The sequence below is a fragment of the Macrobrachium nipponense genome, chromosome 16, assembly GCF_015104395.2.
Source record: "Macrobrachium nipponense isolate FS-2020 chromosome 16, ASM1510439v2, whole genome shotgun sequence".
NCBI classification, from domain to species: Eukaryota; Metazoa; Arthropoda; class Malacostraca; order Decapoda; family Palaemonidae; genus Macrobrachium; species Macrobrachium nipponense.
This window is the reverse complement of record NC_087209.1, coordinates 1,770,387-1,785,239: the sequence shown is the minus strand read 5'-3', so window position 1 is coordinate 1,785,239 and position 14,853 is coordinate 1,770,387. Positions and strand designations below refer to the sequence as shown.

The window sequence follows — 14,853 nt, the reverse complement described above, 5'->3', positions numbered from 1 at the left end:
GCGTAAAATGATGGATATAATATAAGTAAATCAATTACAGCATACAAACTAAGCACTTAAACTAACTTATACTAAAGAGTAAAATAATAGAACGTTAGTAATCTTAAAGTACTTAAAATGGTAATTACAGTAAATACAGTGATGCATGTAATATAAACAAAAGGGGATTTACTTAACAAAATTACAAAATAATACAAACTCATGTGTCCTACCCTAGGCATAAAATTAAGGGTAGGTACACTGAAATCCATCATTAATACAATAATTGCAAAATATACAAACATATTGTGTCCTACCCTAGCATAAAAATAAGGGTAGGTACACTGAAGTTCACCATAAATACAAAAATGGTGAATATATACAAACATATTGTGTCCTACCCTAGCATAAAAATAAGGGTAGGTACACTGAAGTACATTATCAGTACAAGTGTGGGTGTCCTAGCAAAAAAATAAGGGACAATCCACTATATGATTCAACGGCTAAGGCTATGATATTCGAGTAGCTGCGATAGGGTGAGGCATGTTGGTTGATGTAGGTAGAAAGGAGACCTGGATCTATACTACAACTACTATACAGTATCAGGGGAAACTATCCGTTTCCCGCTGCTACTGCTGAAAACTTTAAAGATTCCAAGGACTTTAAATAATGCCGTTTAAAGACTGTCGGGGATTTCCATCCAGTATACTTTTTAAGATCCTCAAAATTCATATGTTGAAAATAATTAATCGAGGTGGCTACTCCTCTGATATCATGTGCTTTTGGGCAATGATTCAGGTTGGCTTGCTTAATGAAGTAAAGGATTTGTTTGTCTAATACCTTTTACTGACAAGGTACCACCTTTTTCTCTCATGAAGAGAGCACCTGAGGATCTTGAAGAAGTACGAGATAGAAAGGCTCTAAGAGTTGATACTGTGGGCAGAGAGAAGGATCCTGTTCAAGTGGGATAACCTTCCTTCCAAGGAGCCCACCTTGCAAGAGGATCCTCATTTTTAGCTAAAAAGCTACGATCCGGAGCAAGTAGAACTTCTGATGGGAGGAATTCCACATGACCCGCATCCCTGGATAGAGCCGACAGTTCTGAAATTCTAGCTCTGAGGCTAGGCTTAATAAGAATAATGTCTTCCTCAGGAGCATTATGAATGTACAAGCTGAGTTGTCAGTATCTGAAGCTAGTTTGAGGACATCATTTAAGAACCATGAAACTGTAGTAGGCCTCTGAGAAGGTCTAAGTCTAGCACAGGCTTTGGGGATAGATGTGAAATAAGAATCAGTCAGATCTATCTGAAAAAACCTACTTGAAGAAAGATTTTCTTCAAAGCCGACTTATGAGTGGTAATAGTGCTAGCTGCTAAACCTTTTTCAAACAAGGATCTGAAAAGGATATACGCCAGTTAACTGTCATGGTTGTAGTGTTCGATTCTTTCAAGAAAGATGCTAATTTTTTAACAGCTGAGTCATATTGTCTAATGGTTGACTCTCTCTTATCTGATTCCAGGAAGAGAATATTCTGTGGATCAATATCAGCATCTTTATTAGCCGCAAACTTCATGAAGTCCATAAAGTTAGGGTCTGGAGAATTCCTGAGGAAGCGAACACAGTCCTCATTTGTACTGATTGTGATAGCTTGGGATTGGGGATCCGTTGAGGTCGGAGACCCAATTCCAGAAGGAGAGGATACCAGTTGCTCTTGGGCCAGTCCGGAGCAATCAGAGCTACTATCCCTTTGAAAGACCTTAGTTTGCTTAGGACCTTCAAGAGAAGATTCACTGGAGGAAAAATATAAATTCTCCTCCACTGATTCCAATCCAACGACAGGGCGTCCGTGGCATAAGCCAGAGGATCCAGGTTGGGGGCCACATAGCAAGGGAGCTTGTGGTTCGCTTGTGAGGCGAAGAGATCCACTTGAAGACCTGGGACTCTCCGGCCTACCCACTGGAATGACCCGTCGTCCAGAGACCACTCTGATTCCAGAGGAACTGACCGGGACAGGGCGTCTGCTATCACATTCCTTACTCCTGCCAGGTGAGTGGCAGACAGATGCCATTTGTGCTTGTTTGCTAGAGCAAAGATGGCTATCATGACATGATTCACATGCTTGGATTTGGACCCTCCTCTGTTGATGCAATGAACTACTACTGCACTGTCCAAAACTAGCCTTAGATGAGACTTCTTCGGGGGAAGCAGTCTCTTCAGTGTAAGAAATACTGCCATTGCTTCCAACACGTTTATGTGGAGCTGGCGAAATTGAACTGACCAAGTCCCCTGAACTTGTTTGAACTGAGAGTATCCCCCCCATCCGGACAGGGATGCATCCGTGTGAATTGTTAACACTGGGAGGGGATATTGAAGGGGTACTTTCTTGGCTAAGTTCTTTACTTTTGACCAAGGCCGTAGTTGGTTGCGGAGGATCTGAGGGATTACTGACAACTTGTCTCGATATTTGGAGTTTGCTCTTGACCGCCAAATTCGATTTTATATCTTTCAGCCTTGCTTTCAGAAGGATATCCGTCACCGAAGCAAACTGAAGAGACCCTAGGATTCTCTCCTGGTTTCTTCTTGAACGTTTTGCTTGCATTTGAGAAATTGTCTTTTGACAGATTTTGCTATTTCCTTCCGTTTGGCCACTGGAATTGACAGATTGTGGGAAGACAAATCCCATTGGATTCCTAGCCACTGAAAACGAGATTCCGGAGTAAGTCTGGATTTCGTTTTGTTTATCTGAAACCCCAGATGTTCCAGAAAGTGAACTACCTTTTTGGTGGCTTTGAGACATTCCTCGACTGTTGGTGCCCAGATCAACCAATCGTCGAGGTATGCTGCTACCATGATTCCCTGAGCTCTCAATTGTTGAACAACCACTTCTGCTAGTTTTGTGAATACCCTGGGGGCTACATTCAGACCGAAGGGCATCACTTTGAATGAGAATGTTTGATTTCCTAGCCTGAATCCTAGGAATGGGCGGAAGTGCCTGGCTATAGGGATATGATAGTATGCGTCTGTAAGATCGATGGAGCATGTGACGGCTCCACGCGGAAGTAAGGTCCTTACTTGCGAGAGGAGGGTAAGCATCTTGAACTTGTCGCAACGAATGAAAGAGTTTAGCTTTGACAAGTCTAAGATTACCCTTCTTTTTGTTGAGCCTTTCTTTGGCACGCTGAATAAGCGACCTTGAAATTTTAGATGTTTGACTCTCGCAATAGCTCCTTTCTGAAGGAGTTCTTCCGCGTAATCTGTCAATTCCTTTGACGGTATCTGATGGAATGATTGATTGGAGGAGGATCTTTGATCCAACTCCAGCCCAATCCTTTGGACACTATGCTCTGTGCCCAATTGCTGAACCCCCACCTGTGGCGGAAGAGGAACAGCCTCCCTCCTACCTGGGGAGCCTCATTGTTGATGGGCGGGTTGGCCACACGCCCTCCTCCTCTGAACTGTCTGCTCCTCGTACCCCTTCCTGCGCCACGTTGACGAAAGTAACCTCTCGCCCTACCTCTCGCTGAGTGTAGCCTTGAGCCTCATATGCAGGGTTGAAGGCCGGCGAGATAGCGTAGGAAGTGGATGGCTGAGATTGCGGGGCAACAGGAGGATAGGCTGGTTCTGCTTTGAACTGGCAGGTTGTCCCTGTTGGGTAACCGGGACCGCCTGCACAAATTGCTGCTGTTGCTGGAGTTTTTTATATGGCTGGAACCTCTTACCAGCCTTCTTCTGTTTCTTGCAGCAGTGGGAAACGGATTGGCCTGTTTCCTCTTTGAGGAAATACCCCACCTAGCTCTAAGGCTCTGGTGAGCCTAGCAGCTTCATGGTGTACCTCGTTAACCGCGGACTCTGGGAAGAGAGTCCGCTCCCACATGCTAGCGGCAAGAGTCTATTAGGCTCATGCCTAATGGTACACTCTTGTAGGACATGCTTCCGGCAGTTCCTCCTAGCCTGGAAGAAGTCAAAAGCGTCCGTTAGAACCGTCTGGAACTGAGATTTCGCCAGAATCTTGAACAGCGGTTCCGTAGCATAAGAGAGGGCAGCCATTTCCGTGATTATAAGGGATTGAGGGACCTGCCAAACCTGGTTCGCGCATCAAACTCTGCCTGGATAGGGAATCCGGCAGCCTTGGTAGTTTCCTCGCCGAACTGGTCCATGGCGCAGTCCGTTTGAGCTTACCAAGCGTGAACGTTAGCTGGCAAGTTCTCCCCCACAATTCTCCGAAGGCCGGGAAGAGCGGAGAAGTAGACTCCGCCTCCCTCACTGTGGGATGGCTCATCCTTGAGGACTGCCTGAAGGGACTTCTCCACTAATTTCGTAGCGAAACGGAAGAGAAACCTCCTCTTCCGTCGCGAAAATAGTGAAGGGACTCTTGTAGGCCTGGAGTTTGGTGTTCGTACACTCCCAGTCCTCAAGGCAGTGAACCCATTCCCGCTGAGCGTGATCTCTACTATACAAGACCGACTCCTTAGAGATCTTGTCTTCCCTCGTCAGAGCCGTTGGCGTCAGCCTAGCATAACCGATGAAAGGCTTGGCGTCAGACCCGGATTTGGGTAAACTCGAAGTCTCAATCCTTCGAGTTCCACACTCCGAGATAGAGATCATTCCATCTTTGAATGGAGCGTAGGCAGCTACTCTCCATGGGTTCTCCATAGAGAAAGCTGGCAAAGAGTCATAAGGCGGGAGTTGAAGAATCCCAGTGCTTGACGCTGGGGAGACTGGGGGAGGAACCTGAGATAGCCCAGCTACTCGGTCCTCATTTTCTCTCATTCTGTTAGAGAGATCCTGGATTGATTGGCCAGATTGAGACAGAGTGTTTGACAACTGTGCAACATCTGCTCGAACCGTGACCCCAGTGCGGAGATTTGCGAGCCTACCAGCACGCCCACCTGTTCCATCACCCCTGCTGAAAAAGCAGAGGGATCAAAGGTGCTAGTACCTGCTACCCCTACCGGCGTAGCCGGAGTGGAAGCGGTGGAGGCGGGAGAAGGCAGTGACTCGGCGGGAGCGCGAGCCTTCTCCTTCGAAGCCTTGCTTCTGGAGCTCTTTGGGTGAGAAGAGCTCGGCCTTGCTTTCACCGCATCGGCATAGGAAGTCGACGACTTCTTAGCCGAAGAAGACGAAGACGACTTCTTAGAAGTCGTCTTGGCTAGAGTCTTCGGTTCTCTCTGTCCCTTCGCCTTTGGGGGTACAGAGAGAGCGGGAGAGCAGGTAGGGATCTCAGATCCCACAAAGCCTTGGAATGAAGCACTAGAAGAGGGGACAGGAGAAGATCCAGAAGCACCCAAGGAAAGACCTTGGGCGCCCGACACACCTACCTCTACCAACAAATCCTCCACCCCCTACCGCCATAGGCTCGATGTTCAGGTCCAGGGCAGCGACGTCCGGGACCGACTCCTGGGAGGCTACGACCCCAAAGGATTGCTGGAGGTCTTGCTGGATGGAGGCTATCAGCGGGGCAGCGGACAAGGGGTCAACGTAGCCCGTCGACTTGCCCGCGGGGAAGATCTGGACGGCCAGCTTCTTATCCAGAATGTAGGGCTGGCCTTTGGCGGCGTTCTTTTCCGAAGCCGCCCACCCACGCTTTCAGGGTGGCGAGGGCGACTTCCCTCACACCGGTAGCCTGAAAGAAAGGCGAGATTAGCTGCCAATGGTGGAACAGGGTTAACAAACTTACGACTAAAAGGTTGTTAGTAAAATGATAGTAAGCCTATAACGGACTTACCCCATCTCCCAGCTGACGACAGGTCGTAGCAGATGGCGCAGGCTCAGGGTGCCAGACGATCGTCTCGTTGTAGGACGTGGCACAGGGGCGTGAGACCTACACTCATCATGTCCACAGGGGTCGAACAGCGTCGCGTTACACGCTGGGACCTGGCAGTTGGTAGCCTGTAAGTGGAAAAGTACATGAGTACCAAGTAAACACTTACAGTCTAACAGATGCTCCGCTGGTGCCGGAGCGATAAAGTTAGATTAAACCAGAGCCCCGCCAAAATACGTGTGGTAACCAGGATGGTATCCTAGGCTATGGCTCCGCTGATGGCGGAGACACCAAAGGAAACCAACCAGGAGTGGTGGTAATGGAAACCACGACGGAAAATAGCGGGGATGGTAGATAATAATAATAATAATACACAATTCATTGTAAAATATTGTACAATTAGGGTATATCCTTAAATTAATAATAATAAAACAAACCTCTCTCCACCCGTCTACTAGAAGAGTGCGTAGGTAAGAAGTAAGCTCCCTTCCGGTAGCGGGGGAGAGATATAAGGATATAGTAGGCAAGCAACCGACCACTAGTAGTGCCCGCCCCGCCCGCTAGCGGAGCCAGTAACCTATAACCAAAGGTGGGCCCCGGCTGCGGACGGAAGGCTCCTTTCGTATAAGCAAGGGGGTGGCTGAGCAACTGGGGAGGGGGGGAGGGAGGTCTCGGCAAAACACGGCGGGAGGCGAGAGAGGGGGGAGGGATGGCCTATCCTCCCCCCGCCTCACCGGCTACCCGCATGGAGACCCTGAACCTCATGAGTGGTCGCCCTATACCCCCCGCTGGGAGGAACCCCTGGCCACCTCCGAGTAGGAGAGAGAGAAGGCGACTGAGGTTGTCAAGACAACCAAGGGGTCCCCCAGCTCCTCCCTATACCAGAAAGGGAGGGCAGGGGCAGGGTAAGGTGCGATGGAACACGTGACCGCAAGTGGCCTAGGCCGCGAGCAACACAACCGTGAGAGGGCCACGTGAACCAAGCTGAACCAATACAAGGAACAAGCACCTAGGCTAGCCTAACACCCTAAATAAAATAAATATATACATCGAAAAGATGGAAGAGACACTTTTAGTAAAAGAGAAAGAAGCCCAGGAGGAGGCAGACTGTTCCAAGAAACAGAAGCCTACTCGGAGCCAGCGATAGCCGATGAAGAGCAAGAGCCGGGATGCTGGGCCGGAATAAAATAATAATAATAGCCCTAAATACCGAACTAAGAGAATGGTAGAAGGGCTAAACTAGCTAAAACTCGATGTAAAACAATGAACGTGATAAAGTAAGCCCATAAGTATAAGAAGTCCCAGTATGGAGGACCGGGAATTCTTACGAGGCAGCATGGCCGCCACGAGACAACCGGGGAACCGTATATGACCTATTAAGAGGAAAATACTGGTACCCGGAAGATAAAAAAGTGGTAAAATATTACTTATGAGTTACTTAACTTAGCCGTGGCAATTGCAGAGCGTTCCATCGTAGAAAATAAGGATAAATCCTGAGATAGCACAACACAAGGAAAAATGCGTCTTGTACGAAGCGCTAAAATTTAAGGATGTCCGCTAGGGGCGCTGCTGTCCGTGGCGTCCTCTAGTAGTAGTAGTAGAGGCTGCATCGCCCATTGGTATCAGCTCTCTCTTGGGGGGATTCTGATAGGAAGTTCTAATTGGTGTTTGTCTCGTGGTAGTGTTCCACACTCGCCCCTATTATCATACCGACACTTCTTTTTAAGAGTGAGCGAGTCAGTTTTACTGACATTTTCTTAATTTTGTTTTTCTCTGGTAATTTTAGGCTAATTTTACCTAGAAAGAATGATATTAAGGATCTTTCATAGGCCGACACGAGCTGAGCCCAGAAATATATTTTCATTCAACAACTGGGGTACTTACAGAATACAACACATCTGCATCTACAAGACTATCCTCAGTTTCAACCAGTTCCTCAAGATATTCCGACAGACTTTCCAAAGTTTCATCACTGATGTGCTCATAGGTTATGTCGTCAAATGTTGCACTGAAAAATAATAACATAAACATTACAGAAAATTGGGTTGTTAGGGAATAATGTTCCATGGCAAGTTCTGAAATGTATGCTAACAAATATAACACTAAAATAAAGCATGAATCATCATGGTACAGCACAGAACACTCAACTCAACTGTCTCTACCCATAAGAGGGCTCTTTCCCAATTATACATATCAACCAAAGCCTCAGTCCAGGGTTCAAATGTTAATGATCTATCCATAGCCTAATAAACAACTATTTGAGTTTCCTCAAAGAAAACTTTTACTTCAGAATAAAGGCATTAGGAATATTATTCACATTCAAATACTCTACTATTTAATCATATGACGCTCAACCTTCATTCCAAGTGACTATGAACTTACGGCAATGGCTACTCTCAAAGCATTTTCCGGGAAAGCATCAAACAATCAGTCCTGAGGTCTGTGAGCTGTCCCTGTTGTACTGTCCTTCCTATACATATTACCTTGCAGTTTAATTTGTTTGTTGAGAACACAAGAAGGGATGGCATTACATGATGAGTTGTCTATTTTCTGTTATCACTACAAAGTGAGTATGTTAAGAAAATTCCACTCAACCTCACATTATTAACATCCCAGCCCTACAAAATGAAGTTCCATGCAGATCAAAGGGTTCTAAAACCAGTTAGAAAAAGCTGAATTCACCCTCAGTTTAACCCTGAGTTCCTAACACAGCCAACAAGAGTTTATCTGTAGAATATCATACATACCACAAATCATCTAATAATTCCCATGTACCAAGATTAATAAGAAAGAAGTTAACCCTGAGAGACCTCACCGCCTTTAGATGGTTTTTTATCTTCATTAACAATATACAGTATTGCTTAAATCATAAATCTGATATTTGGAAAGTACTATGAGGTAAAACTGAAAAAACTCTGAAATGAGCACCAACCCATGATTGCCAACATCTACGAAGACACAGCACAGTGAGGACTAAAATTGGTTTCACTTCTGGAATTAGATAACTTGCATTTTGTATACAAGGAATTAACTGTTAAAAGCATATATAAAAGTATACATGCGGTCCCCGGGTTACGGCGGTTCCGGCTTACGACATTCCGAGGTTACGACGCTTTTTCTTAAATATTCAATGGAAAAATCCGTCCTGGGTTACGACGCTTGTTCCGAGGTTACGACGCTGACGCTTCCGACACTCCGAGTTAACGACGCTTTTAAAAAACGCATACTATGATAAAAATCCTTTATAGTTTAGCACAGTATATTAATAAAAATAAGTTTCTGGTTAGATTACAACAAAAATTTTGAGGTTATGATGATTTTCGACACTTTTTATGTCGTATTTTTCTATGTTTTTCAGTGATGCCTCATATGCGGAACTAGTTTCCAAGCGAATGAATACATACTAGCTTGCGGTGCGCAAAGTTTACATATAACAGTCCAAAAACGCAAATAATGAAAAAATAATTGCTTGTTTCCAGTAATAATAACAAAACTAAGTTTCTGGTTAGATTACAACGCAAATTCCAAGTATCCAAAGAGAGACATTATCCAGTAATTTGATCGAGAGGAGAGAGAGAGAGAGAGAGAGAGAGAGAGAAGAGAGAGAGAGAGAGCGAGAGAGAGAGAGAGAGAGAGAGGCGTCTTCCGACAATCCGAGTTAAGGACAGAGAAGTGTTCGTTTCGTTAAACGGCCTCTGACTCATGCCAGTAAATGTTTTGTTGATACTAATAATATAAGCCTATTTAAAGATACGTTTACTTTAATTAGTCTATATGATACGTAAATAGTAATCAACTGTTCTTGTAGTCCTCAAGATTTGGCAAAATCGAAGTATCCAAAGAGACACATTATCCAGTACACTGGAACCTTGACATACGAATTTAATTTGTTCCGTTACCATCGTCGTATATCAAAACAGTTGTATCTCAAAGCATTTTTTCCCATTTAAAATAATGTAATATGTATTAATCCGTTCTAGCGCTATGAAACCACACCTAAACACAGCTAAATTACATATAATATACACAATTTATACACAAATAAACGAGTAATAACACACATAATGATAAAATAACATAGCAATGTGATAAATGATAATAAATGTTAATAAAATCAATTAAAAAAGAAAGGAATTTTACTTACCACAACGAAAGATGACTTGAGGCCAGCAGGGGGAGGAGGTAGGGAAGGGTGGCAGGGAACGATTTGTTCTCTTTTTATTACATATGTACACTAATAACTACGTAATAAACACAATGAAAGAACATGCTAAACTAATTTTATTTATTTTTTTTTTTAATCAGTTCTTAGTTTAGAAAATAATGGTGTGCCTTTGAAGGTTTTTTATAGCTTCTTCTGCTTGATGATCGTGGATATTGCAGAAGGATTTCGACCATACTCGTTTCGCCAAATCGATGATACGAACGCCACGTTCATGCTTTGCTATAATTTCATGTTTTGCTTCCATCGAAATAATTCTCTTGGGTTTTTTCTTATCACCTGCTTTGTCCTTATCTTTGGGACCCATGGTTAATAATAAAATAGACAAAATAACACGAAAAATAGGCACAAATACAACGAACTAAACAACGATGTATTAACGATGCAGCACCAACAAACAGACTGAACACCATTTATCGGTCGCCTATACAACTATCACATCGTAAAATCGCATCTCAAATATTTCGTTGTATATCAAAGCATATATTTTCGCAAATTTTCTGTTGTATCTCAAAACATTCGTATATTAGGGCAATCGTATGTCAAGGTTCCAGTGTAATTTGATCAGAGAGAGAGAGAGAGAGAGAGAGAGAGAGAGAGAGAGAGAGAGAGAGAGAGAGAGAGAGAGAGGTCTTGGCAACAATGGTCTCGGGGATTGACGTAACGTTTATTTTCTGAATAGATAGGACAGAGAAGTGTTCGTGTCATTAAACAGCCTCTGACTCATGCCAGGAAATGTTTTGTTGATACTAATATATAAGCCTATTTAAAGATACGTTTACTTTAATTAGTCTATATGATACATAAATAGTAATCAACTGTTCTTGTAGCCCTCAAGATTTGGCAAAATCACTCCAGGTTGTACATAAAACTTAAAGAATGTAGTGTCACCAGAGGATTACAATAGTTTTTACCTTCAAGAACCAGCATTTTTTATGAAAATAACTCCAGGTTGTACATAAAACCACAGGAAACAACATGTAGTGTAACCAAAGGATTACAAGTAAGGTTTTTATAACTTTTTATTAGTTTAAGACATATTTCCAAACGTCGTTCCGGCTTACGACGATTTTCGGGTTACGACGCGTCTCAAGAACGGAACCCCCGTCGTAACCCAGGGACTGCCTGTATACTACACATAAATTTCCTGTACTAACCTGTTACAGAAGTGCCTACTTGATGCAAAATTACAAGGAATTTGATAACAGACAGGATGAACCACTGCTTTTTGTCCTGGCTCCCTTATCTGAGGATTTGGGTGTAAATGCTGAAAACTGGCAAAAGGCTTAATGCACATCCGGTTAAATCTTGCATAAGATCCATACATCCTGAAATGGAAAAATAAAGTGAGAAATATTATCAAAAATCATTTAAATACTGCATACATACAACTAAATGGGTCAACCAAGACCAAAACTTGATAAAATATTTAATTGCCAAGTAAGAAACAGCCTATTTTTCATTATTTAGAAACTTGCCTTCTGGATGATTGGCTATTTCTTACACCAAATATTCCCATTCATATACTCAAAAACACTTGGCCTAATTTTTCTAGCAGGCTTGGTTATGTGTGCAAAATGTAATAGAGTAAATTTCTTGGAAGACAATGCATTGTCATTGTTATCTTTACACAAATATTAAATATATAATTTGGTGCCCTCTCGCATCCTTTTTTTTAATAAATTACCATTTACTTATACTTTAACATTTTGACAACACAAACAATGATGCAAATCCTTTTCTTTTTGTCCACTATTATGTCAGTTTTGTAGAATTTAAGGTTTAGGTTTATTTAGCCATTGCCATGCCACCTTTGAGTATGTAATATGACAATTTGTCGAAAATTGCATTTTTCCTAACTATACAAACCTGAGGTCCTTTAACAATAGGAAGGTAACTAGCGGCAGCTGGGACGGTCGTAAGCTTCGAACAAGGGGAGAACGGTAGTTAACTGCTTGTCCGATCGTGCGCGCGCCCGCGCGCCCGAGAGGTGAAGAATCACTTTTGCTTTAGGCCCATGCAAAAAGTTGCAGAGTGAGGGGTGGCATGAGGTGGGACTATATTTGTAAAGGAGCCTCAGTTTGTATAGTTAGGAAAAATGCAATTTTCGACAAATTGTCATTTGTTCCGATACGTAATACAAAACCCTCGGTCCTTTTAAAAACACAAAGGAAAGAAACTCACTTCTTGGTGGGAGGAATCTGAGTCTTTTTGGGTGAACAGACTGGGTGTTCGTCCAACCCTGAGTGCCTCCCTGGTCGTAAGAGCAAGGGAGGGATCCAAACCTCTGTCCGATTGATCGGGGTGTGTACCGCAGGATCAATGGTCAGACCTCTGGGCCAAGTACTAAGAGAGAGGCAAGCGTATCTCTTCGTACCAGCAAGCAAGAACTTGTTCCTGTTTGCAAGAGACAATCATAAAATGATGGGTTTGTCTCAATTTGGCATCCACTTCCTCCCCCTTGTTGGAGGAAGTGGTGGATATTTACTCCTATCCCTACTGAAAGGGATAGGATGGTGCTCTATTGAGTAGCTCACCTGCATCTCGTCCTTACCCAGCAGGGTGACGACCGTCCCTCGACCCAAAGTAGAGGGAAGAAAAAGATGGGAAGAGGAGCCAGTCACACTCTCATTCCTCATCCATTCTTACGGTAACACCAGGACTCGATGCTGTTCAAGCCTGCGAGGGTCTGGGTTAACTACACAACGTGTTGAGCAACCACCACGGTTCCCAAGGAAAAAAGATCCAAGGAACTGTGGGCAATATCCTGAAGGTAGAAGGAGGTGCATGCGGTCCGGTTGGACCAGGCGCCTGCCTTCATTACCTGCGCCACGGAGAAGTTCTTGCGGAACGCGAGAGAATGATGAAGAGGCGTCCACACTCATCCTGGGTGTCGAGTTTCTTCAGACAGCTCCGTCGCACATTCACAGGACAAAGCAGCATAACCTTCGTATCGGAGGCGGTGACGTCCCTTAGGGAGGGGTATTGTGAAGGACTCGAACCAATCGTCAGTTACCGAAGGGTTCTGAGTCTTCGCTACGAAGATCGGTACGAAATCGAGCGTCACAAATCCCCATCCCTTTGTGCTTGACTTCTCAAGAGAAGTCATGCAGTTACTTAAGACGAAAAGAAGGGAATAGTCGTATGACCTATCCCTCTTCTCGACTTTGGTTATGTACAGTACTCATAACTGACAAGCTATTAAGACGAAGTAATGATTGCTCTGGAACAACCGAACTAAGTCCACAGCATAGTTCGTAACTACATCGGGCGCTCTGACAGCTGCCGACTGACTGGTTCGAATCAGTAGAGGCAAGTTGTCCAAGATCCGTCCGGGTAAGTCACGTGACCTTCGCCCTTTAAAGAGTTATGCTGAGAGACCAAACAAATAAAATATTTGTTAGTCACCGATGCCGGACGGCGCGGCGATGATTCTCTTAATGCATAAGCTCAAAAGGCGAAAGTCAATTGCCTTCAAAAGACCGAGGTCCCTGATGGCAAGAAAATCTCATAGACGTTGAATCTCAGCTTAAGGAGAAACAACACTATGTGACGTTGAAGACGAAGGTAGGCAATGAATGCAACCTACGTCTTCCAGCTGAATCGAGAGAAGGAATCTCAAGATTCTAAACCTGTGCTTACAAATGACTGAAAACGCTAACCGCCATTTCATTGCTGTCCGTTGTGCAATGAAAGCGGGGCGTTCTTCAGTAATGAAACACAGGGGAGAGCCGCTTGAAGAACTGCTTCTCATGGGCTGAACGTTTGGAAGTAGAGCTGGCAGGTGTGGGAGTAGGCGATGTCTTTCAATACATCTGCTAATCCGGGGTGAACAATGAACAATTGTACACCTCCGAATACAAGATATTTTGAGGACAAACTCAGATTCCGCAAAAATCATTCGCATTATCGGGATACGATGCAGCAAGAGACTATTACAGAATTCTGTTACCGTGCGGTAAACAGAAAGATGAGTCGAATAGATATCTCTGTTTAAAATTCTCGCAATACCGAAGACGATGAATACTAGCGTTTCTCAGCAGTAGATTGGTCATTCATGTATGCGAGAATCCCCGTTAATCAGAGACTTAAGTCTGTGATTGTTGGGCAGAGATACGGTTGTTATTCAATCAAAGCAGGTGAGAAAGACATAAAATGACAATTTGTCCAAAATTGCATTTTTCCTAACTATACAAACCTGAGGTCCTTTTACAATAGGAAGGTACTAGCTATTGTAAAAGGACCGAAGGTTTGTATGCCGTGTCGGAACAATTCTTTCCTTCAAGAAAACAAAATAAGGATTGGAGATCGACCACCTTCGTTCTCTATTAAAGAGAGTGAAGGAGAAGTCTTCCTCGAAGGAAAGCTTCAATGGTGAACAGAATACTAAGACGATAGTTCCAGCCAAACTGGATATTCCCGTCCGTTCTTCTCTATTCCAGGTTGGTCGCCTACTGTGAGATAGTCTTCTTTCAGCAGCAGTCTTCTTCCTAATGCTAGAAATTCCAGGAATTCGAGCATAGGCGAGGTTCCCGATTATCGTGTAACATATCGGGGATTCTCGTCTCGCTCACTTTGGACCGTGGTCTCGCCTAAGTGTTTGGAGATCGTAAGAAACTCTAACACTCTGAATGCGCTAGAAATTCCGTAGAATTCTAAGCAGTCTGCGAAACCCCCACCGAATTCGTCAAACGATATCGGCTGGTGGTCCTCTCGATTCCCGTAGAAATCGAGAATGGGGCAGGATCCCTCCTCAACGACCGGGGCTTACGTCAGGTAGGGACCCGAAGGTCCCCCCTGGTAGCGCAGTCCCCAACGTGGGGATCCTACAGAGAATCTCTGTAGGATCCTTCCCCTTTCCTCGTAGCCGTAAGGAGAGAGGGAATGGGGG

At 44.2% G+C, this 14,853-nt stretch overlaps 1 protein-coding gene across 2 annotated transcripts in view; it reads right to left on the bottom strand.

Moving 5' to 3' along the window:
• The window catches only part of LOC135195513 (frataxin, mitochondrial-like), a 46,020-nt gene that overhangs the window by 18,388 nt on the left and 12,779 nt on the right, over positions 1 to 14,853 (bottom strand). For both annotated transcript variants that reach the window (XM_064221747.1, XM_064221748.1), the window contains exons 2-3: positions 11,120 to 11,290; positions 7,625 to 7,748 (exon numbers count right to left, since the gene is read on the bottom strand). In XM_064221747.1, the coding sequence (XP_064077817.1) occupies positions 7,625 to 7,748; positions 11,120 to 11,290 (295 nt within the window). The remainder of the gene's footprint in view (positions 1 to 7,624; positions 7,749 to 11,119; positions 11,291 to 14,853) is intronic.